Raw genomic sequence first — 26,284 nt, 5'->3', positions numbered from 1 at the left:
CCTTGCCCTGTGTTAACACTTTTGTCCCTGGTTTTTGAGGGGTGTACCAAAAACCAGGCACAAAACAGTCCCTGGTTTTGGTGCCCCTCTCTGAATCCATAGACTGGAGACTCTCACTGAGACACTTTATTGTAATTTAAGTACTTTTAAAGTGCAGCCATTATTAAAAGAGCAATGTAGGGGTCTTAAACCTTCATCAGTCTTGACCTTGCTCCCTAAGGAGATGCACCAAGCTGTTTATGTCAAAATACAGCCTACTAGGTTGTTTTAATCTCTATCCCCATTTGTTCTACTAACCGTGCACTGAACATCATTTTATACATTTGATTCCATTGCCTTCAGTATAGGAAGTTCAGAAGGACAGTATACTTAGTGTGTAGAAAAGTGGATGATTTCAAACTAGTATAATGAATTTGGGGAGTTTCAGTTATCATAAATACAACAATTCATCTGAGTGGAGAGTAACAAAAACAAAAGCACAACAAGTTCTGCGGATGATGGAAATCCAGAGCAATACACACAACATAATCTTATACCAGAAACAAGCAACACACACAAAATGCTGGAGGAACTCAGCAGGTCAGGCAGCATCTAAGGAAAAGAGTAAACGATCGACGTTTTGGGCTGAGACCTCTCATCAATCCTGATGAAGGGTCCTGACCCCAGAAGATCAACTGTTTACTCTTTTCTATAGATGCTGCCTGGCCTGCTCAGTTCCTCCAGCACTTTGTGTGTGTTGCTCAGGATTTCCCGCATCAGCAGATTTTCTTATGTTTGTTAATCCAGAAACAGGATGGTTTTGAGGGTTTCTATTCAAATGGCAGCGAAAGCCTCACTTTGTCACTTACTTTACGTGATCCAGAGATGCAATGTCAGTGACGTCAAACACGATGATTATTGCTGAAAAACAGATTGCAGTAATATTCTTACGTGAAATAACAGGAAATGTAACAGAGCTAAATGCATTCAAATGAAAGGCAAAAAAAAATAAATGTTAAAGATACAGCCGGCTGAGAAAAATTATCTCAGAAGAATAATTAGCATTTATATTGCACCTTTCACATTTCCTGTAAAAGACCCCATAGAGCTTTATAGTCAATGGAGAGCAGCCACTGCTGTAATGCAAGAAAAACAGTACTCAATGTGCTCACACCAACTCCACTCATTAATCAACCATGACCAGATACGACTCATCTTTTAAAGAAAGGCTAACTTAAGGATACATGTTGGCTGGGTCACCAGAGGTACTTTCCCTGCAGCACGTAGCCACGAAATGGAAAGCAGCCAAGAACTGATTTAATAGCTCATCCCAAAGATGACTGACAGACATGTTCTGAACAACACTCTCACTTCTCGCAATGATGAAGAAACAGCTGGGCAGGCATGCAGCTACCTCCTTGCTAAAGGAATGCTCCAGGTGATTTTGGTCTTTAACAGGAGTACAAATGAGGTCTAGAGATTCAGTAACTTGCCCACAAACACACCCCATTCTCTTTTCTTTTAAGTTTAAGGCCTGCTGAAAATTTAACCATGCCATACCCCCATGTGGGAAAAATCTATCCTACTTTCTAAATCTCCAAATGGTAAGTTTCTAACTCGTTTCTAAATGAGACAAACCCCTGTCTTTCTTCTCCACCATCCTAAGCCTCAATACTGTTATGCAATTACTGTTCTATTACAAAATAGAAACAAAATTAAAATTTGCATCAGATACTTGAATTTATATTCTAGATGTATGTATAAGTGAACTGTGCACTGCTTTACTGCCACAACACACACATGCTCTTACCATAGGTTATTTCACAACCCAAGCTTGGCAATTATAGAAGCACAAAACCAAAATAAATGGGGAGTTAAACAGAAAATGCCCAGAATGTCTAGGTGTATCTGTTATTCCAAATTCCTGCCAAAGATGCTGCCTGACCTGCTGAGTTTCTTCAGCAGTTTCTGTTTTATTTCAGGATTACATCTGGTTGCAAATACTTTATCTTCTTGTTATTCACATAATATTAAAACTTCTTTATGGCATATATATAGATCATTTTGCCCCACCAAGTTCATGCCAGCTCACAGAAGCTTGTTTTTTCCACCTACCCATTAACAACTCCTCAAAATGTACCACTCAGCTACACGGCACAGGTAACTTATGACAAACTAACCCACCAACCTACATGTCCTTGGGATGTGAGAGGAAATTGAAGCAGCCAGGAGATCCATGTATTCACAGTATGAATATGCAACCTCCACACTAACAGCAACAGAGGTCAAGGCATCTTCAAGAAGCAATAATTCAAAAAGGTGGCATCCATCATTAAGGACTCCCCTTACCCAGGTCATGCCCTCTTCTCATTGCTACCATCAGGAAGGAGGTACAGAAGCCTGAAGGCCCACACTCAACAATTCAGGAACATCTTCTTCCCCTCTGCCACTCAATTTCTGAATGGACATCAAACACATGAACACTACCTCACTATTTTTTTTTATTTCTAGTTTTGCAATATTTAACATATATACTTACAGCATGTGACATGTTTTTCTATTATTATTTATTGCATTGTATTGTTGCTGCAAAGGAAACAAATTCCATGACATACACTGCTGATATAAAACCTGATTCTGATTCTGTTTGGACCCAGGTCACTGGAGGAAGGAGCTTCAACTCCTCTTCACTGGGAAGAACACTCTGTGACCAGCTCTCAGTAGCACAGACAGCACTGGTTAATTTTCTTCACCCCATGACATGGAACCAAGATGAGACTGAAAAATTATCAATAGTTGTCAGTCATTTCCCCACCACACGATGGTGCTGAATGTTCTATTTTTGTGCATTTCTTGACTTGCTCTTAATATTTTAAAGTGGTTTGCAACCAGTAAGGCAGGCTTCCAAAAACATCATATTAATGATTAGGTAGGCTAGAGAAAAATAAAGTCCAGGACACCATGGATAGATATCTCTTTCCCCCCCTAAAACAGCAACATGCCACACTTTACAGTCGTCTGAATGAGCAGACACGGCTTCACATTTTATTGAGGCGTTAAGCCTGGACTCAGACTATTTGACACGAGACTGGAGACTCAGAACTGTCACAGGCTTTGACAAAAGGAAAGCATCTCCTGGCTTAGGTTGTTGCAGTTTCTGTGAGATCACTGAGGAGTTGTTTTTCTTGTGATCTGGCTTGCTTCAAACTGTCTGTTTCTTAATCTCTTAAGGGCCGCACGTATGTGTTGAATGATCAGTACCAGAATCTGCTGGAAGACAGCCTCCTAGTCTCCAGATGTGCATTACGCCTTCCAATCACCTTCTGCAGCTGATTGGCCCCAATTTTTTTTAATTGTAGTGCTAGCGAAAGGGATGGGTGTTGGCTGTCATTGCTCCATGCATGAACAGCACAACACAGAAGTTACAACAACGGCTACAAGGGTTCAAATCCCGTCGCTGTCTGTAAGGAGTTTGCACCTTCTCCCTGTGATCTCTAGGTGCTCAGATTTCCTCCTGCGTTCTAAACATGAATAGTTACGGTTGGTGAGTTGTGGGCTTTCTAAGTTGGTGCCAGAAGTGCGGCAATAATTGCAGGGTGCCCAGCTCAATTCTCGCTGATTTGAATTGGGCACAAAGCGATACACTTCACTGTATGTTTTGATATACATGCGACAAATAGAGCTAATCTTTACACATCATGGATGGACACCAAAAAAACCCCTCTGAACTGCCAGCAGCAGGCATTGGACAAGGGAAGTGCAAGCCTCAGAGCTCAGCAGGTATTCCTTGGATACTTTTCTCCTGCAGCAGTGGGAAGTATCACTGCTTCACCACCAACTGCATGTCTGAGGAGGACTTCACTTCACCCGTGTTGGAGCTTGCCGGGCTGGGATGGGGAATGCGGGGAGGTCTAGCAGGAGAACAGGATGCAGGATGGACCATGCAAGAGACTTCTCACCCATCAGACACAGATTCAGGATTGTGGGAATGGTTAATTCTGCTGGGTTCTCCTGGCCCCCGGTTGAATACAAAGACAAACTTAGATTATGAGTCACGAGTAAAGATACTTGCCTTTGTACAGACTCTTGTTGCTTGGGAGTACCTCAAGATATTGGACAAAATAGATTACTTGATAGCCCAATGACTACTGATGTTACATCAACAAATATATCATTCCAACAGCAAATGAGATGAATGACATTTCTGTGATGCTCCGGAGATCCCGTTCCCTTCGGTAAGTAGTGCAAGAGGATATTTTATGAACCAGCTGAAAATCTCACAAGAAGGGCAGTCACAATCAATGAACCAGCACCTCCTTTGTGCAGTACTAGGCGAGCATCACAGGCTATGTTTGATATACATGTCAACCTCCTCTCCAAATCTGATAAAACTACATTTCATGATAGCAGAACCACAGAAAATAAAGTGTACCTTGGGCACCTCTGTAGTACGTTGATGCGATACACTTGAATCTCTCCTGACCTGCTGTGTCCCATCTATTGGAGAATATATGGAGATGTTTAGATTTATTTCAATATAACTCCATCCAAACCTACCTTTGTATTATCATAATCTTGCTATTTGTAACTAACTATTTGATCTGCTCTGGCAATTTTCACATTTTAGTCTGTTCATGTGACCATTAATCTGGTTCTGCCTCAACAAGGAACTGTGTATAAATCCTGCTTCACCACCCCCCCCCCACCATACCCTTTGTTCTCTCGGTTTATGATCCATTTGCTCATACTTTATCTTAATTTGCATTCTTTTATACTTTTCTTTAACTATTTTTACCTCAAATTTCAAGTCAACAGTAGCTCAGTGATGAAAAGTAAAGGATTTATTATTCACTGTTAAGGAACCTACTGTTGTTATTCCCTCTGGAGAAACAGAAAAGGGAGATGCCATTCCAATTTTCAAGCATGCACCATCTCCTAATTAGATTATGACCATATATCTGTTCTTGTAAAACTGAAATTCACCAGAATATAGGATAAAGTTAGTAATCCCTCTATGCCAACCAAAAATCAATGAACAAAACTAACATTCTGCAACATGTACACTGTCAAAAGGGCCTCACATGCCACTGAATTTCCTTTCTGAGATTGGGTGGTGTTGGCTGATATTTCTGTGATTCTAAGACTGCCTGTAGCAAATCTACAAGCCATATATCTGGCCCTATTCCACTTACCCTATTCCATTCTCTAAGCACTGTTACTGCTTCACTATTCTTGCCCTTACTGAGGAGTAAGAGAGCTCCACAAAGGATGTCAAATATACATAATTTCCCCAGGAAAAGGTCATCCAGTCATTCCTGTGACAAATACTTGGAAGAACAATCGATTGAAGAAGGAGCATGATAGAGCAATTTCAATTCCAGTTTATGTGAGGGAAAGAGGCATGATATTCAGTGTTACTATTGGTCAGACCACAGTGTTCTTCATACCAGCAGAGGCTTCATTCCTCACCTTTGTGCCTGTGCCTCTCTGCCTGGATGTGCTGCAGTATGGATGTGATTCTGACAATGAGTGAGCTCAGTCTAAACTGAAACCTCTGCACAAACATTCACAACCAGATTCAGCAATGGAACTGAACATCTGGACTTACTTTGCTGCACCTAAGTTAAATACTATGCTGCAATACTCAGTTACAACATCTTTTGAGAGCAATTTTGAGGGATGAAGTGTATTTCAACATATTTACTTCTGAATGTTAGGTTCTGTTTCTGTAATAATTCTTGGAATAAAGTTTCTTTTTTGTTTTCCAATACCTCTCAGAATTGTTATTTTACTTCTGCTTTCCACTTAACAGTTTGACCTCTCATTCCAAAATTAGGGTTATGTTTTGGCTTGTCTCAGGGCCCTTATAAGACCAGTATACTTTCTTCAGAGAGGGGCTATCTAAAACCACGATTCATAAAAGTACACCTGTGGTGTTGATACCTCTCACCCCAACAGGGCCAGAATCTTACAAATTTCATTATGCCTTACCAAATCTATACAGGAGCATTGGTTCATAAGTTTGCTACATAGCTTATTAAAAGCCATAGAGTATTCTAATACACCTTTAAAATTCAGACCTACCCTTGTACTTCACATAATTTTCAGGAATGTGCTATTGCCTTTTTCTTTTGCTAGCAGTTAGTTGCAAAGATGCTGGACTGCCCTAGTCAAAAGTATCTTACACAGATAGCCAACAACCTATTCTGCCTCAAAATTCAATCAAGTTGAACCCAATCCTGCTTTCAAAGCAAAGTGTTTCCTGCTTGGTAGCTGGAGACCACTCAAGGGTCAATAAATCAATGGTTCATTGATCAGTCATCAATTGTTGTTAATCAGAAATTATAGAAAATCAATGAGGTATCGGCATATTTTGTTCAAAGATATATGCGCAGCATTCATGGTTTACTGAATACTTATTTATGGTTACTGAATATCAATCAGAGATCAAATTGCATTGGGTATGGGTCAGTGAGCACCTATGAACAGACTACTATCTCTTGATGGGGGGGGGTCACTAAATACCAATTAGGATCAATAAGTATTGATCAGGGATTGCAAATAATGATCAAAGACCACTGAATATTAATTGGAACCATCAGAGACTGCAAATGGTGGGACCTAGAACAAGTTGGAGGAACTCAGCTAGTTAGCCAGTGTGTATGGAAGCTCAAATGGACAGCAGCATTTCAGGCCAAGTCCTTTCAGCTGAACTGAAATATAGATAGCCAGCACAAAATGTTGGGGGGAAGGGATGGAGCAAGACCTGGTGAGGGTAGAGAGTGAGAATGGCGTTAGAAGCTGAGAAATGATAGACTGAACAGAACTAAATGAATTAACTACATTAAATGGGTTATATCTGAGGGCACTAAGATAGAAATCCAAGCAGATACAGCCTGTCTGGTATATTCTGTTGATCATGGGGAATGGAAACTATTAAGTGGCTATGTCTCTTCTTAAGCAATTACTACAATGCTTTGGTTACAGAGTTTCCTGCAAGTGAACATGTTTCATCTCCGTGCTTTATCAAAGCCTTTTATAATTTTGAACACCTCTGTTAGGTGAGCAATTTCAAGCTCCTAGGTGTCAAAATCTCTGAGGATCTAACCTGGTTCCAACATATTGATGTGGTTATAAAGAAGGGAAGACAGTGGCTATACTTCATTAGGTGTTTGAAGAGATTTGGCATGTCAACAAATTCTCTTCTAGATTATGTATTGCATTGAATTGCTGCTGCTAAATTAACAAATTTCACGTCACATGCCGGTGATAATAAACCTGATTCTGATTATATCTTCCCTTAATTTTCTAAAGGTCAGAAATGACACTTCATCTTGGTTTACCACATAATAAGAGTCTAACATCATTGGTATCATGCAAGCCAATCATCTTTTCACCCTTTCCCTCTTTCCCAAAGTACAGTGCCTACTAACTTCATTGCTTTTGTACTTCACTTCTACATATGAATTGAATAATTCTCTATGCTTTTTTAAACAGGTTTATCAACTTTGTTTTATCATCTTCAATGATCAGTATGTACAACTGTATTACCTTTCTGCAACCCTCTTTACAAAATGCACCATTTCTCATGACTCCATATCAAATTTTGTCTACCTTGTAAATGTCCTATTTCACCAAGCTGTGTGTAAATGTGCTACAACATGACCAAATTCTATTAAATACATGCTCTGGATGAGAACAAATACTTCTTAGTAATAAAAGCTGATAAGGTTTAATATTTGCAATTGACACATTCAGCTGCATACGTACAGTTGCAAACTGAAGGGGACTCCCAGTACTTCGAACCGTTCCATCTCAAAATCCACTCCAATAGTAGCTTTGTAATTCTTGTCAAAGATATCCTTACAGAAACTGAAGGGAATATGGAAAAATTTAAAAGGTACGAAATGCCTATTTCCTCACACTTTATCAAGACAGACATAAACAGCAAGATATACAGCCAATTTGGTCAGGTTACAAGTCCAGCAATTCAGAAACAAATGTTAGCAAATTTCCCTCCAGAACAGATGAAAAATTAAATTGTTATTTAAAACTATTACTGTTATTAAAAGCTGCTAATTAAATTGTACTGATTGTTTTTAAGAATTTGCATTATTAATACAGTTAAAATTTTATTTCAGATTTCCAGAGTCTGCTGTTTTTTGATTTTCATTTTGAATTGTGAATATGAAATTACAGGATATTTAGAAACATAAGAAATAGGAGCAGGTATAGGCCATCTGGCCCATCGAGCCTGCTCTGCCATTCAATGAGATCATGGTTGATCTGGCCATGGACTCATCTCCTCTTACCTGCCATTGCCCCATAACCCTTAATTCCCCTACTATGCAAAAATCGATCCAACTTTTTCTTAAATATATTTATTGAGGTAGCCTCCAATGCTTCATTGCGCAGAGAATTCCACAGATTCACCACTCTCTGGAAAAAACAGTTCCTCCTTATCTCCATCCTAAATCTACTCCCCCGAATCTTGAGGCTATGTCCCCTAGTTCTAGTCTCGTGTACTAGTGGAAACAACTTTCCTGCCTCTATTTTATCTATCCTTTTCATAATTTTATATGTTTCTATAAGATCTCCTTTCCTTCTTCTGAATTCCAGTGAGTACAGTCCCAGGCAACTCACTCCCTCCTCATAGTCTAACCCCCTCATCCCTGGAATCAACCTGGTGAACCTCCCCTGCACCACCTCCAAAGACAGTATATCCTTCAAAATCCATCTTCTTCATTGAAGTCCTTCAGGGAAAGCAATGTGTCATTCTCACTAGTCTGAACAAAATGAGACTCCAGATCCACAGCAATGTTGCATAACTAGGCATGATGCCATTATAGTATGTCCATCCTCACCGGTTGATTAAACATGTCTTTCCCACTGACAGGTCCCCAACCACAATAATCTTGGAAATCTTCAACCTGAAATAAAAACACATTCATTTTAGAGATCTTACAAAAACTATAGAAAAGTGCATATATGACCTACTTCTATATCTGACAAAAGCTTATCTCTTCCTTTGGGGAGTCCATATTATTGAATTCATGGCATTTTACTGCCCATTATTTTCACAGGGGAGCTACTGAATTCAAAGTCAAAGTTGAATTTATTGTCACATCCACAAGTAGATACATGCATAGACACAACGGCAGAACAGTTGCAATACCAAACTATGATGCATTGAGACAGGATGCATCTGTAGGTGATGTATGAGTTCTTGTTTTCCACATGGTATAGAACAGGGGTTTCCAACCATTTTTATGCCATGGACCATAACCATTAATAAAAGGGTCTGCAGTCCCCAAGTTAAGAACCCCTAGTCTAGAGCAAAGTGAAGAACAAGAGAAATTACATCTGATGTTGATCTGCTGTGATGGCAGGCAAACTGGAGATGATCCTTGGACTCTGGCATGGTGACCGAGGACTGGAAAATTGCAAATGTCACTCCACTCTTTAAGAAAGGAGGAAGGCAGCAGAAAGGAAATTATAGACCAGTTAGCCTAATCTCAGTGGTCGGGAAGATGTTGGAGTCAACAGTTAAGGATTAGGTTATGGAGTACCTGGTGACAAGATAGGACAAAGTCAGCATGGTTTCCTTAGACCTTGCCCAAAAAAACCAGTTGGAATTCGTTGAGGAGATTACATGTAGGATAGATAAAGGGGATGCAGTGGATGTTGTACATTTGGAATTTCAGAAGGCCTTTGACAAGGCGCCACACACGAGGCTGCTTACAAAGTTCAGAGCCCATGGTATTACAGGAAAGTTATTGGCTTGGTTAGAGCATTGGCTGATTGGTAGGAGGCAGCGAGTGGGTATTAAAGTATCTTTTCCTGGTTGGCTGCCAGTGGCTAGTAGTGTTCCGCAGGAGTCAGTGTTGGGACCGCTTCTTTTTATGCTGTATACCAATAACTTAGATGATGGAGTAGATGGCTTTGATGCCAGTTTTGCAGATGATACAAAGACTGGTGGAGGGCAGGTCGTGTTGTGCAAACTGGTAGGCTGCAGAAGGACTTAGATAGCTTAGGAGAATGGGCAAGGAAGTGGCAAATGAAATATTATATTGGAAAATGCAAGGTCATGCACTTTGGTAGTAGAAGCAAATGTGCAGACTATTTTCTAAAAGGGGAGAAAATCCAAAACTCTGAGATACAAAGAGACTTGGGAGTCCTTGTGCAGAAGACCCTAAAGGCTAACTTGCAGGTAGAGTTGGTGGTGAGGAAGACAAATGCAATGTTTGCATTCATTTAAAGAGGTCTAGAATACAAGAGCAAGGACGTGATGCTGAGGCTTTATGAGGCACTGGTGAGGCCTCGCCTTGAGTATTGTGAACACTTTTGGGCTCCTTTTCTAAGAAAGGATGTGCTGGCATTGGAGAGGGTTCAGCGGAGGTTACAAGGATGATTCTGGGAATGAAAGGGTTATCATATGAGGAACATTTGCTGGCTCTGGGTATGTACTCGCTGAAATTTAGAAGGATGAGGAGGGGTCTCATTGAAACCTTTCAAATGTTGAAAGATCTAGACAGAGTAGATATGGAAAGGATGTTTTCCATGGTGGGGGAAGTCTAGGACAAGAGGGCACAGCCTCAGGTTAGAGGGGTGTCCATTTAAAACAGAGATGCGGGGAAATTTCTTTAGCCAGAGGGTGGTGAATTTGTAGAATTTGTTACCACAGGCAGCTGCGGAGGCCAGGTCATTGGGTGTATTTAAGGCAGAGGTTGATAGGCTCCTGATTGGACACCACATCAAAGGTTACGGGGAGAAGGCCGGGGAGTGGGGTTAAGGAGGGGAAAAAGGATCAGCCATGATTGAATGGCAGAACAGTCTCCATGTGCCAAATGGCCTAATTCAGCTCCTATGTCTTATGATCCACATCATCTCTGAGCATGGAGTTGATTTACACCATAACCAACCTCTAGAAACATTTCATTAAGATTGATCTAAGTGCTACAGGGTAGTAGTCATGATGCAGGTCACCATGCTCTTCTTGGGCACTAGTGATATACATGTCTTTTTGAAGGAGATGGGAACCTCAGACCATGTAAGTGAGAGATTGAATACTGCAGCCAATTGGTCTGCGCAGATCTTTATCCCTGTCTTAGGGAGCTCTTAGGTCTCATATGATGCTATGATTATGGCCTTACAGGGTTACTGTTAACTAGAATTAGTTTAAAAGAGTAAAGCATCCAATTTTTATGAATTGTTTAAGTCCTTAGCCCCAACTCAATGCTCCTTCTCTGCTAACAGCCCACAGTTCCTACAATTTCAGGCATCTTTTCTCTAGAAGCATTCCATACTCCCTATCTCCACTACAAAGTACCCAAGTATGTGGAGATGTGTGAATCATTTGTCATCAAATTCCATAATGCTGACCAGCTTCTAAGGAGTTTGGTTTGGAAGATGGAAATATTGACACAGATAATTCTTCTGGGAATTACAAAAAAAAATTAAGGAAGCTTCATTCTACGCCTGGAATGTGCCATGCTTCATCTGGAAAAGTTTAATATAGACTTTTTAGAGGTTGTCAAAAACAAGAAAATCTTAAATAATAACTAACATCTGAAGCTTTAATGGCTGGGAGATAGTAAAGTGTCTGATGAAAGCTAGGAAAATAAAAACATTACACACTTCATATAGATACAGGCAATTTATCTCTGAGATATTTGTTATGTTAATAGACGTGGTGACCAAAGCAATCACCACTTCACTACTTGTTGATTCAGTGTCTTAAACTGTCTTTCTCTAATTGTGGCACTGAAACCTTGTGGAAACATGTCACACAATTTGCTGATTTTCGAAAGTAAATGCTCTGCCACTCTTGGCAATGCTCAGCATGTTTACTTTTAATTTGTAGTCAGCTGCATGAAAAATTAAGCCATCTCACATAGACCTTCATTCTATTTAAGACTGTGTAGATGTTTCACTTAAAAAAAACACAAAACAGCTTTTTTAGCCACCAACCTCCTCCTCCTCCTCCCTATTTTAACCTTTGCTCCGTGAAACAACAGCTCCCAAGTTTGTACGAACAAAGCCCGTTACCTAGCTACACATGAACTGAAGCATATTATCAAAAATATTATGCACAGAGCTATCTTAGCAACCATGTGTTAATCAAGCTTCATTATCAGTGAAAAATCTCTAATACCGAATGTGCTATGTGCTCTCTATAAACCAAACAAATTTCTCCATAAATCGATATTTGTAAACTCAACTTGTACATTTTACAATAAGCACTATACTATTTCATCTTGTAAAGAACATTTTCTGTTGTCTAATTAGTAATGGGTGCAGTAAATATCCATAATTATATAATCAACGTATCGAGTGTTTCTTTGTATTGAGATCGAAATATTCATCCTGCTGGGTTTCAGTGAGCAGACTGAATTGTTAGTTGGTGTAGTTTACTCGACATTAACTAATCTATGTTTGCCCTACATTTGTGAAAAGAAACTTGCTTTATTTGAACACTGAATACTTTTAAGAGCAATCTGGTAACATGTATGTTAGAGAAACACACACTCTTTTGGAGGAAATGTGCCTGAGTTCTGTTTCAGCGTCATGGTAGGACTACATACTACAGTTTCTTGTCAGCGTCACTGTAGTAATGCCATTCCATGTGGTAAAGCCATATAGAGTAAGAATAGTACTGGTTACACAGAATAGTTTTGGACACAAAGGAAAATGAAGAAATGATAGGAAAATTGTGTTGAGGTCAAAGTTTTGCAGTGATTTTACAAATGTAGCAGAACATTTACACATAGACTAATGAAATAGGATGTTAAGTGACCTGATCTTACACTCATGAATGAGCTAGCAATTCAGATCTCTAGAACTGAACTTTTTTCTCCCTGTTAAAGAGGATAGGGGACAAATATAGGTCAAAATCATATTAATAAATAACAAATATATATCAACATGAGGTCTACTAATTTTATAAAGACCTTATTCCTTTCATCCGAAAAGCATCTGGCTCAGTGATTTTACTGTGAGTTCTGGTCTCAGTTCTTACTTGGATAGTTAACATAAGGATGAAAATAAAAAAGAGATGGTCAACAAAGGAGAGGAAAATGGAGATCACCAGTGGGGTGCCTTCTTGCAGTCTTGGGATACGAGTTCCTAATCTTGATATTCTGCTTTAGCAAGGCTTGCCCATGTCATTTTTTCATGGTCTTCTGATGATTTTGTGTCTTTTTTAAAAACACATGAGAAGCTTTAAACTGTGCCCAAAAGAACCCAAACATATTAGTCCTGGTATTATACATTGCCATGACACACAGGACAGGGTTGGTAAAGGGAAGTGGGAGATTTAGGGCTATGATTTACAGATTATAAATCAGAAAATGTCTTACCTATGGAAGTAAGTATGCACTTACTGAGATGCTGATTGTAGAAGGTTAGTACCTGGGTTTGTTTCCTGTGTGCTTATCATATTTTAACCAAGCAAACAATGGTGCAGCCAATAATCAACTTCAAATATAATAGATGCTAGCTTGGACTTCTAGAGTTCAGGAAACCCAGCAGCAATAGGGAGGCAGAAGCTATTGGTAGGATGAGCAGGAATGAAGTCTGTGAAGCTGAACTTTGGAAATCGAGTACAAATTAGTATGTTTAGTGCATAGATAAGCTATGGGCAATTTGCATGGGCTAAACCTGCAAAGAGATAATCCTTTCCCTTCTTATGATCATCCTATCTTCCATTTCCTCATCCCTTTCAGAACTTCCTCCCATACCCTCTCTCACTCATGGTCCAACATCACCTCTTCTCCTTCTTTCTATCACCTTTTCTCACTGTTACCATAGGAGACACAGAAGCCTGAAGGCACACACTCAGCGATTCAGGAACAGCTTCTTCCCCTCTGCCATCTGATTCCTGAATGGACATTGAATCTTTGAACACTACCTCACTTTTTTAATATACAGTATTTAATAATCTATTCAATATATGTAATTGATTTACTTGTTTATTTATTATTGTTTTATTTTATTTATTATTATTATTTTCTCTTTCAGCTAGATTATGTATTGCATTGAACTGCTGCTGCTAAGTTAACAAATTTCACGTCACATGCCGGTGATAATAAACCTGATTCTGATTCTGAATCACCAGTATTTACCTCTGCCTATCTGGTCACAAGAATCCTGATCTATCAAAATCTAGACCCAGGCTTTCACCGCATTTCTATTTGTGCCAGTTCCAATGGACACGTTTCTGGGATGGCAGGTTGTTGTATATAATATAGAACATTACAGCACAGTACAGGCCTTTTGGTCCTAAATATTGTGCTGACCTTTTAAACTACTATAACATTAATCTAATCTTTCCCTCCTACATCACCCTCCACTTTTTTTTTATCATCCACGTGCCTATCTAAAAGTTTCTTAAATTCCCCTAATGTTTCTGCCTTTACCACCACCCCTCACCACGCATTCACCACTCTGTAAAAAAAACTTAGCTCTGGCATCCCCTTATACTTTCTTCCAATCACCTTAAAATTATGCCTTCTTTCATTAGCCATTTCTGCCCTGGGGCAAAGTCACTGGCTATCAACTTGATCTATGCCATTTATCATCTTGTACACCTCTATCAAGTCACTTCTCATCCTCCTCCTCTCCAGAGAGAAAAGCCCAAACTTGCTCAACCTATCCTCATAAAGCATGCTTTTAAATCCAGACAGCATCCTACTAAATCTCCTCTGTACCCTCTCTGAAGCTTCCTTATCCTTCCTAGAACAAAAATATTACGTGTGGTCTAACCAGAGTTTTATAAATCTGCAACTTTACCTCGCAGCTCTTGTACTCAATCCCCTGACTAATGAAGGCAAACGCACCGCACACTTTAACCACCCTATCAATTTGCAAGACAACTTTGAGAAATCTGTGGACATTGACCTCAAGATCTCTCTGTTTCTCCACACTGCTAAGAATCCTGCTATTAATCCTGCATTCTACCTTCAATTCAACCTTCAAAAGTGAATCACTTCTCACTTTTCTGGGTTGAACTGCATCTGCCACTTCTCAGCCAACTCTGCATCCAGTCAATGTTCCACTGTAACTAGTATTTCTGAGGGAAATGGGACCAGTATAAACTGGATGATTACCGTTGGGCAAGGCTGGGATCAATGTCCGAGGGCAACTGTTTGTAGTGCTTTAGGGAAGGGAACACGACAGGGGTATGGGAATCCAGGCAAAAAGACAGGGAAGAAATGCAGAAAGCTAAGTAAAAGTTAGAAAGAGCACAAAAATTACTAGATTCTAAAAGTTTAATGAGCGTAAGGGCACTATCTGAATGCCATAATTTTCAAAACATGGTCAGTGAACTTGTGGCACAAATCAGTACAAAGGGGTCTGATATAGCTCAAAGTTTTCGGACGGATGGACTCAGTGTCGGCTGTGGTCGGCTGCTTCCAAGGTATTGGCAAGTTGGCGGTGCCTGGAGGTTTATGGCAGGGAGTTTCTCCCTTTTGCCACCTGCTATCGGGGACTCGGGAGTTGATCGACTCGGGGACTTTTGAGACTTTATTTACCGTGCCCATGGTTTGTTCTTCATCAAATTATGGTATTGCTTTGCACTGCTGTAACTATATGTTATAATTATATAGTCCTGTCAGTGCTAGTCTTTGGTTTATCCTGTTTTCTGTGATATCACTCCGGAGAAACATTGTATCATTTCTTAATGCATGTATGCATTTCTAAATGACAATAAAAAGAGGACTGAGTGTTCTCATAATCTAATCTAATCTAATCTAATCTAATTACAGAAATGTGGGTGCAGGGTGGAGACAATTGGAAATTAAATATCTAAAGGTCTTAGGTAACATGGAAGAATAGGTAGGAAGGTAAAGGAGATAAGGTAGTGTTCTTAATTCAGGATAAGATCAGGGTGATAGTGAGAGACAATATAAGATCTAAGGAGCAGTATGTTGAGACTAGAGATTAGGAATAGTAAAGGGGGAAAAAATCATCAGTAGTAGTTGCCTATGGGCCACCAAATAATAACCTTACAGTGGCACAGGCAATAGACCAAGAATTACCTGACGCATGTAAGAATGGAACTCCAGTTGTCAAGGGGGACTTTAACTTGCACATAGGATATAATAAAAATGTTTATAATTATATAAACTGGAAAAGGCTGGCGAAAGAGAACACAAGCCCCCTGGAAGATGAGGAGGGGGGAATTAGTAGTGGGTAACGTGGAAATTACGGATGATAATGTTTTTAAATATAAGTTTTCAAAATGAATACCTGAAAAGGTAATGTCTACCCTCCCCCCTCCCCTTAACTCTTCCCCCCGATATATACTCCTACCTAAAAAAGAAGAAAGGAGGAAAGAAGAAGAAAAAAAGAAAAACTGCCTGGACATTGGAAGGTTTCCACATGCTCCATGGGATTCAAAATAAATTTAGTATATTTATTTATTACTTTCCCCAAGGGACCAAGGTCTTTATCATCGGAGCAACTAAATATGCCATCCTATCTTTTGTAAATAAGGGTGCCAGATATTCAAAAATGTTTCATATTTATCTCTTAAATTATAAGTAATTTTTTCGAGTGGAATAGAACTAGCCATTTCATTGTTCCAACGACTCGTACTTAAATACGAATCGGATTTCCAAGTAACTGCTATAGCCTTCTTAGCTACTGCCAATGCAATAAAAAAAACCAAAGTGAATGATAATTTTGTGTCAGTCTTCTCAGTAGAGGTTATATCTAACACACAAAAAAGAGATGTTATGGATGCAGTTGGAGGTGAGGACCTCAGTACAATCACTGTCATTAAAGTGGTAGGCCTAATGGTAGACAAGTCCCCTGGTCCTGATGAGATGCATCCCAGAGCACTGAAAGGAATGGCAGAAATTTTAGTGGAGACATTTGTGATATTTACCAAAATTCTCTGGACTCAGGGCAGGTCCCAGTGGACTGGAAGACAGCAAATGTTATGCTACTATTTAAAAAAAAGGATATAGGCAAAATAGAGGTAACTATAGGCCAGTTAGCTTAATGTCTGTAACCAGGAAAATGTTTGATGTCATCACGATGCTATTATTACGTTGTTCGCCCGATCTCTCACGTTTTTTTTGTGTACATGAGAGTGGGATTTGGGGGTTGATGTGCCTGTTCTGTTTTAGTTTCTTTTTTTTGTGTGGGGAGGAGGGATTGGTGGGGGGGGGTCGATGATTGTGCTGCTGTTCTTTTCTTTCTTGGTTTCGTGGCTATTTGGAGAAGAATAATTTCAGAGTTATATACTTTGATAATAATAAATAAATGAACCTATTATTGAGGGAACAGAACAATCTCAGAGGGAATTTTCATCATCTGCTCAATGATGCTTTAGAAAGGATATCCTGATAATTAAAAGACCACTTTCCCTGTTTGCTTGACTCAGGCTCAGTTTAGAAAGATCCAGCTGCTGGAGGAACACAGTGGGTTGAGCAAAATCTGTTAGTGGAAGGGGTTGCAAGGAATTGTCCACATCTCAGGTTAAAACCATGCATCAGGATGCTGCTTGACCCACTGATTGTTGCTCCAGAATCCACCATCTGCACTCTCGTGTCTCTATTAAAATCATCCAGTTCCAGACCTTGGAAAATGGCCATAAGCAAACGGCATTTTAGAAGGTTAGGCTCCAAAGCCAGCAGCATGGCAGTGGGAGAGGATGGAAGGCAACAATAGGAGCCTATATGAGCTACTAATCACCCACCCTAGGGAGGCCATTGACTCTGTACTACAGTCACTCGGTCTAACCAGTTCCAGCTGAAGCATTCCTGAAGCCTGATCCACAGGGAGCCAGAAACCTTCACCAAGAAACTGTGGCAACACAAATACTCCCTTCCCACATTTCATTAACAGTTTCAGAAATCACTGAGTCCTGATGAAGGGTCTCAGCTCGAAAGCTTGACTGTTTACTCATTTCCATAGATACTGCCCGACCTGCTGAGTTCCTCCAGCAGTCAGTGTGTGTTGCTTTGGATTTCCAGCATCTGCAGACTTTCTTACACATTGCACTTTATCCTTTCTTGTGAAATGATGATCACCCTGCTTTATTGGAGTCTAACAGTTCCTTTCCTTCTTTGTATCCTAGTTCTTCTTTCCAACTACACTCTACCCTTAGCAACAGTCTTTCACTTTATCAATCTAATTGGTTCTGCTGTGATATACTTCACAGGATATGGGGTAAGGCTATTTTTATTTTTTTTAATTATTTTTAATTTCCTTTGTTTCTCTCATTTTTTTTTCTTTTTATTTTTTTTAATTGGTAAACATATCCACCAGCATAACTGAGACCTTTGACTTCAACAAAAAGTCTTTTGTGTAGCTCAGGCAAAACTTGCGGAACAAGAATCTGAGTTGATGTTTCAGATTTGATGCAAGGTCAGTGACCTGAAATATTAATTCTTCTTCTCTCTGCCCAAATGCTCCCTTACCTGCTGAGGGCTTCTAACATTTTTCAGTTTTTATGTGTGGATTTTCAGCACAAGCAGTGATTTTTGCTTTTTGAGGCTTTAATAGGAGTGGCCCTAGAGGAGAGTGAATTGTCAGCAAATACTCATGCTCGGCCCCAGAATGCTCACAGCCTGTGCCCAATCGTGTAATCGGCCAAGTACATGGCAACAATGTCTAAAGTATTAGTTTTCTCCAGAACAAGCCGACTGAACAATGATCGATATTTAAAGAATGTTAAAATTCTTAAATTGTTGTTAGGACCCATCCCCCACCAATGGAACATGAGCAGGTATAAACATGCAGACAGAATAAATGACTATTTTGTTCCCTTTTCATCATAAAGCTAATGAGCAGAATTAGGCCATTCAGCCCATCAGGTTTCCTCTGCCATTCAAACATGACTGATTTATTTTCCAGCCTTCCCCCAGTAATCTTTGATGCCTTAACTAATCAAGAACCTATCAAACTCTGTTTTAAATATACCCAATGACTTGGCCTCCAAAGCCATCTGTGGAAATGGATTCCACAGATTCATCACCCTCAAAAGAAATTTCCCTTCATCTGTTCTAAATGGATGTCCTGAGGAGGAGGAGAAGATGGCGGCGCGACGCAGCGCATAGCAGCCACTCCGGTGAATGATATCTGTAATCTGTCAAGTAGGGTGCCGTGCACAATCCTGATTTGATGGAGACAGACATGAGAGAACGGAGGAACATCTGGAGAAAGTTCTGAAATGCCTTTTTCGCTGCTGCTGTTACTGTGTGATCCAGAATCTCTGGAGGGGAAGGCCCCGAATCCTCGGTTTTGCTTGGTCGGGGGCAGAGGATGGTGCTCGGTGTCGAGGGGCTGGTCAGAGGCTCGAAGTTTTCGGACGGACTCAAAGTCAGCTGTGATCAGGTGCTTCCAATGCATCGACAGTTGTCGGTGCCTGGAGGTTTATGGCAGAGAGAATTTCTCCCTTCTGCTGCCTGCTATCAGGGACTATCGGGAGTCGATCGGAACTTTGAGACTTTTTTTTTTACCGTTCCCATGGTCTGCTCTTCATCAAATTATGGTATTTCTTTGCACTGCTGTAACTGTATGTTATAATTATGTGGTCTTGTCAGTGTTAGTCTTTGGTTTGTCTTGTTTTTTTTGTGATATCATTCCGGAGGAACATTGTATCATTTCTTAATGCATGCATGCATTTCTAAATGACAATAAACGAGGACTGAGTGTCCTCATAATCTAATAGTCTAATCTATTCTGACGCTGTGCCCTCTAGTCCTAGACTCTCCCACTGTTGGAAACATACTCTCTCCATGTTCACTTTAGGCCTTTCAATATTCAGTATGTTTCAATGAGATCTCTCCTCATTCTTCTAAACTCCAGTGAATTTGGGCCCAGAGACATCAAACACTCCAAATACATCCACTCTTTCATTCCTGGGATCATTCTTGTAAACCTCCTTTGGATCCTCTCGAATGCCATCATCTCCTTTCTTAGATATGGGGCACAAAACTGATGAGGCCACACTCAGGTTCGAAGAGCAACAACTCATATTCTGTGTGGATAGTCTCCAACCTGAGGGCATGAACATTGGTTTCCCGAACTTCCAGTAATGTCTCCCCTATCCCCCTTCTCTCCTTTACCATTCCACTTTCCCTCTCACCTTTTCTCTTTCATTCACCTTCCTCTGGTGCCTTTCCTCCCTCCCTTTCTCCCCTGGTCCACCATCTTCTCCTACCAGATTGTTCAGGCCTTTACCTCTTGCACATATCATCTCCCAGCTTCTTACTTCATGCCCACTCCCCCTCACCCCACCTTCTTATCCTGGCTTCTTCACCCCCCCCCCCATCCAGTCCTGAAGAAGAGCCTCAGTCTGAAGGATTGACTGATTATTCCCCTCCATAGATGTTGCCTGAATTCCTCCAGCACTGTGTGTGTTGCTCAAGATGTCTTGCATCTACAGAATCTCTTGTGTTTGTTATACCAGAGACTGTTCTGCAATTTGCTCTCAATAAAGGATAAACTTTATTCAAGTATATATTTACATGTATTAGGAATTTGCTGTGGTGTGCAGGCGCAACATGCGACAAAAAAATAAGAACATTCAACAATTATAAACAATAAAGAATTGTATAAAAATAGATGGTAAAATGCAGATACAGAATAAAATGTTCGTAAATGCATACAGTAGGTACTAACGTGTATTTACAATGCAAACAGTATTATTAAGAAATGGTTTCAAGGGTTTTAAAGACGGCGCTGGTGAACTTCAGCGACTTCTGACTGGTGGCTAATGAAACAAGGGAAACAACTAAATACTTTGTTAATCACACTTTTACAGGTAAATGATCATCGCAAGTAATTGTCCGTAACTTCCTTTCGGACTTGAAGGCAATTCGACATGGGAGAACAGAGGCCTGTTACTGAGAGCAAGGACGACCCGAAGCTTGATCAATTTAAGCACCATGCCAAAGGCCAAGTCGAAGTGGCAAGGTTCGAGCACTGGAGCATATTGATTAGGCTGAGCTCGACGTCTGAACAGAGTCCTAAGCGCCGTGCCAAATTGCAAAGATCGGTTAAAGGTGGGGTCGAGGCAGTGAAATCCAGGCCTCAGAGTGTAACGAGGCAATGAACCTAACATTTGGATGTCAATTTAGGCGCCAGACCAGATTGAAAAGGTCAGTGTGTCGCGGCTTGAGGCGAGGGGCAGGCCGGTTCAGATCGCTGCTCCACCAAGTTTACTCGGCTCTGCGCTGAACTATGGGACCCTCTTGCAGACTTAAGCTATTTGCTTGTTTTTTTTCTCTCTCTGTACATTGGGTGTTTGACAGTCTTTGTTTTTAATATATGGGTTTTAGGGGGTTTCTTTGTTTTGTGATATCTGTTAGGAAATGAATCTCTAGGTTGCATAATGTATACATATTTTGATAATAAACATTCCGTGAAAGTTTTTGAACTGGAAAGGATGTGCTATTGTTAGCTCTCTCTAGGTCTGAGCGCAGAAATACCAAAGAAACCCACAGACACTACTACTCACTTCTCGCCCGAGGTTGTGGATACTTCTAGTGGAGGGTGTCCCTGCCCCCTCTAAATCGGAGTCATATGAATGCTTAGCAGGGCTCCCTGCAGGGGCTGCTCTATCCAGTTCCTGGTTTAACTCCAGTCCCTTTCACAAATCTCTGGTGGAAAATCCTCAAGAACTGGGAGGAAAATCTCAAACCCAAACCACTGTTTGTTGGGAGCTGCTATCACCGGGGTTAAAAATCCCAGGGGAAGAGATACTGAATTTTCTCCATCAAATTGATTCTGTTTATGCTGAGACGCACACTCAAGGATCACAAAACCCTGAGGCAGTGAAGTTATAAAAGATTCTCCTCACAGTCCCGCCCCTCTTCTGCCTGTGCAGCGCCGGGACCTCCAACGTTGCTACATTCCTCTTCAGTTAGCTCACTTTGACAGACGTATATGGAAGGTGCAGCCCACCCCAAAACAGAAACCAATGAAGACACCAGGCCTCACAGAAATTTCTGTCAATTCAGATGTTGTCAAAACATTTTTTCCAAAATCCACTTCAGTAACTTCTGAATGAATATTATTTCTCAGTCCAAAGATATATTTCAGTCAGAGGTGCGAGGTAACAGGCAAGTTTCCAGTTGGGATCATGCGGGGGGGTGGGGGGATGGGTGAAACACAACTAAACTTCAGTCAGGAGGACAGCACATCAGCCAGATTTCAGCTGCAGGGTGTAAAGGGTAAGGCAGGATCTCAGTCAGACAATATGGAATGCAGCCAGGTTTCAGCTACATGGTGTAGATTACATTCTGACTGCAGTCAGGTCAAGTAGACTGTAGCTAGAGTTCAGTCAGAGAACGTGGAGTAACAGTCAGCTTTTATTTGGAGGGTGTAGAGTACAGCCAGATTTCAGTCAGAAGATACAGGAGTGTAGAGTTCAGTCAGAGTGCAGCATACAGACAGATTTCAGAGTACAGTCAGATTCAGGTAACAAAGGCTGTCAGGATGCAAACACAACACTGATTAGAGAACTCATGCTTTCAGAATAGAAACATCAGTGCTCCAAAGGAGGTGACAATACAGGAGGGAGTTTGAAAATCTGGCTGTGCGGTAACAACAGGTGGTTGTCTCTCGAAGTCCGAGGAAGACTAAAACATTGTGCAGGGATCTATGGATACGCATGTGGCTTCAGAGGCTGAAGGCCGAAGCACACATGCAGTTGCAGGTTGGACATGGAATGGCGGTTGTTAGAACAGGTGCATACACAGCTCATATTGCTGCAAGGCGCTGATTTCGGTCATCCTTAAATTCAGATGCAGCTTTTCTGGTCAGGGCGCGCCATGCAGCTCTGTCAGCTGCGGACTCAAGTTGTCGAGGCTGGAGGTCTGCGCATTTGATGTACAATTTCAGATTGTCTTTGAATCTTTTTTTTGGGACGGCCCTGATTGCGACTGCCATGCTCAAGCTCACCGTAGAGCAGCTGCCTGGGGATTCTTGTTTCACCCATGTGGATTATATGGCCAATCCAGCATAGCTGGGCCTGGAGGATCCTTGCCTCAATGCTTGTGCTGTGGCTCTGTCAAGGACTTCCTGGTTGGTGATTCCTCATGATCATCAAAACCTCATGATCGACCGCAGAGAGCGCATGTGAAACTGCTCCAGCTGTTTGATGTGCCTGTGGTACAGGGCCCAGGTTTCGCAAATGTACAAAGCTGTGGTCCTCTCTTCTCTCCTGTACGCTAACAACAACCAACCCGCTAATTGCCCTCCTGGCACTTACCCTGCAAATGGCCCAAGTACTACACCTGTCCATACATCTGCCTCATCTCCATTCAGGGCCCCAGGCACTCCTCCCAGGGGAGGTAACACTTGACATGCGAATCAGCCGGCATTGTCTATTATGTCTGGTGCTCCGATGTGGCCTCCTCTACATTGGTGAGACCCAGTAATACCCCTCTTGGCACTTATCTCTGCAAGCCGCTGAAGTGTTACACCTGCCCATACACCTTCTCCCTCACCTCCACTGATGTAACCTCCTTTACGTTGGTGAGACCAGTCATAAATTGGGGGACCGCTTTGTTGAGCACCTCCACACCATCCACCATCCTGGAGGCCAAACATTTTAATTCTGATTCCCATTCCCATTCTGACATGTCTATCCATGGCCTTCTCTTGTGTCAAGATGAGGTCACCCTCAGGGTGGAGGAGCAAAACTTTCTGTTCTATCTGGGTAGTCTCCAACTTAATGGCATGAATATCAATTTCTCCTTTCAGCAAACAAATTTCACCCCACCCTTGAACCAAATGGGATACCTTCACTCAACTTCACTTGCCCCATCACTGGTACTAAGAGTTCTAAGCTGCATGTTTGGAATTGTTTAAGACATTATTAGAAAACCATGAAAGCATTCAATTTTACAACTGTTTGGCTACATAGCTTTCACTCTCAGAAACTGTAACTACTTAACAGTGCATTCTCTGATGGGGGCAGTTCTCAATTACTGGAAAAACAAACCAGATCAGATTTTCCCCCCACAAAGGACAAGAGCTGGTTCAGTGGTCAACTTCTTTCTTTGACCATCCACACAGTTGCTACAACCAGAAGACATTATTTTTTCTTACTGTAGAGTGAAGTTAAAATAAAAGCATAAAAGGGTGGAAATTATTGTTCCCTCTAAGCTGCGCAGGTTTGTGGCCGTGCAGTAACTGAAATGCTCCCGCACACATAGGTTTTGCTGTGCAAGTGGAATTGGACGCAGCTTGAAAAAGTTTCCGAAACATGAAAGGATTTTCTTTGTTGTACTTTATGTCATTATACTCGTCAAATAATAAATAAAATCAAAAGTATGTGATTTTTCAATTTTCATTCTAAATATTCATAGTATGCATATTACAAAAAAAAACATTTGAAGTACTGTGCAGATTTCAGGCCATGCAAAAATTCCCTGCTTAGAGCAATGGTTGGTCCATGCAGCTGTAAAAAAAAAAGAGGGAACATTGGTGGAAATGTTCCCCAGGGTTGGGTTGCATCAGTTGAAAGAGAAACAGTAACAGTAACATTTCCGATCAGAAACCTCATTTCCACCCCCTCCCCACAAATCTTTTACCTTTGACCTGAAACATTAATTCTGTTTTTTCTTTCCACAAATGCTGCCTGACTAGCTGAGTATTTTCACTATTTCAGTTTCCAGTTCAGACTTTCAGCCCCCGCTTTTACTGATTTTATTTGGCTAATGTTGAACTACTCGACATGAAGGATATGATTGAGGTGCACTTGATTATATATATGTGCTGCTGGAGTTAATGGAATCCTCCCTACAGCACAGGGCAGCCAAGACAAATTGCTTGTAGGTCTTCTTTTCATATTGCTGTCAGAGAATGATAGTTTCTCAAAATTCCCAAAACATAGATCTCACTTAGCTAGCAACAACCCAAAGGTGCTGAGTGCCCTTTGCCCAACATGCCAGTTCTTCCTAGTATTAGATTACAAGAATTCTGAAGGCTCGTGCAGGGAACTGCCAACAGAACATAGAAGAGTACAGCACAATACAGGCCCTTCAGCCTACAATATTGTGCTGACCGTTTAACCTATTCCAAGATTAATTTCATCCTTTCCTTCCACATAGACCTCTATTTTTCTTTCATCCATGTGCCTATCTAAGAGTTGTTTAAATTTTCCTAAAGTATCTGCCTCTATCTGTGTACAAAACATCTCTGGCATCCCCGCTACAACTTCCTCCAATGACATTAAAACAGGGGTTCCCAACCTGGTATCACGGACTCCTTGCTTAATGGTATTGGTCCATGGGATAAAAAAAGTTGGGAACCCCTGCATTAAGAGTATGCCTTCTCATATAACTCATTGCCAACCTAGGAAAAAGGCACTGGCTGTCAACTCTGTCTATCCCTCTTATCTTATCCACCTCTGTCAAGTTGCCTTCCATTGTCCTTCGCTCCAAAGAGAAAATTTCAACCTTTCCATGTAAGGCATGCTCTCTAATCCATGCTGCATCCTGGTAAATCTCCTCAGCACTCTCTTTAAAGCTTCCACATCCTTTCTCTAACAAGGTGACCAGAACTGAACACAATATACCAAGTATGGTCTTACCAGAGTACGTTTCTTAAGATTACCTCACAACTCCTGAATTCAATCCCTTGACTACTGGAGGCCAACACACCATCCACCTTCTTAACCACTCCGCTCAAAGTTGCCATGCAAGTTGATGATCTATGGACCCCGAGATCCATCTGTTCCTCCACAGTGCTAAGAATTCTGCTATTAACCTTGGTACTCTACTTTCAAGTTTGCCCTTCCAATGTGAATCACATCACACTTTTCCAGGTTGAATTCCATCTGCCACTTCTCAGCCAGCTCTGTATCCTGTCAGTTTCCCATTATAGCCTATGACAACCTTCTACACTATCTACAACACCACCGACCTTTGTGTCATCTGCAAACTTATTAATCTACTCTTTCACCTTCTCATCCAAGTCATTTATAAAAATACCTAAAAGCGCACAGGTCCCAGAACAGATCCCTGTGAAACACCACTGGTCACTGAATTTGTGAAGGAAAACACCTCAAAAGAGAGAAATTCAAGTTCCCTCTAAACCTCCTACACTTTGCTTTAAACTTATGCCCACTAGCTTCAGGCACCTGTTATGCTACTGTTTACCCTATTTATGACCCTAATAAGTTCATAGTCTACAGCCAGGGCCCCCTCAATCTTCTCTGCTCCTCGGGAAAGAAAAACTAGCCCATCTAGTCTCTCTTCATACCTGAACTGCTCCATCTGTGCAACGTCCTGGTGAATCTCCTCTGCACCCTCTCCAGTGTAATCACACCCTTCCCATC

General features: G+C 41.0%; 1 protein-coding gene across 2 annotated transcripts in view; it reads right to left on the bottom strand.

Moving 5' to 3' along the window:
* rab34a (RAB34, member RAS oncogene family a) overlaps window positions 1-26,284 on the bottom strand; it is a 64,551-nt gene that overhangs the window by 17,107 nt on the left and 21,160 nt on the right. For both annotated transcript variants that reach the window (XM_063031821.1, XM_063031822.1), the window contains 4 exons: window positions 8,844-8,909; window positions 7,750-7,851; window positions 4,412-4,476; window positions 849-900 (listed from right to left, as the gene is read on the bottom strand). In XM_063031821.1, the coding sequence (XP_062887891.1) occupies window positions 849-900; window positions 4,412-4,476; window positions 7,750-7,851; window positions 8,844-8,909 (285 nt within the window). The remainder of the gene's footprint in view (window positions 1-848; window positions 901-4,411; window positions 4,477-7,749; window positions 7,852-8,843; window positions 8,910-26,284) is intronic.

The sequence above is a fragment of the Mobula hypostoma genome, chromosome 23, assembly GCF_963921235.1.
Source record: "Mobula hypostoma chromosome 23, sMobHyp1.1, whole genome shotgun sequence".
Taxonomy (NCBI): Eukaryota; Metazoa; Chordata; class Chondrichthyes; order Myliobatiformes; family Myliobatidae; genus Mobula; species Mobula hypostoma.
The sequence above is the reverse complement of the archived record's forward strand: the minus strand, read 5'-3'. Positions and strand labels throughout refer to the sequence as shown.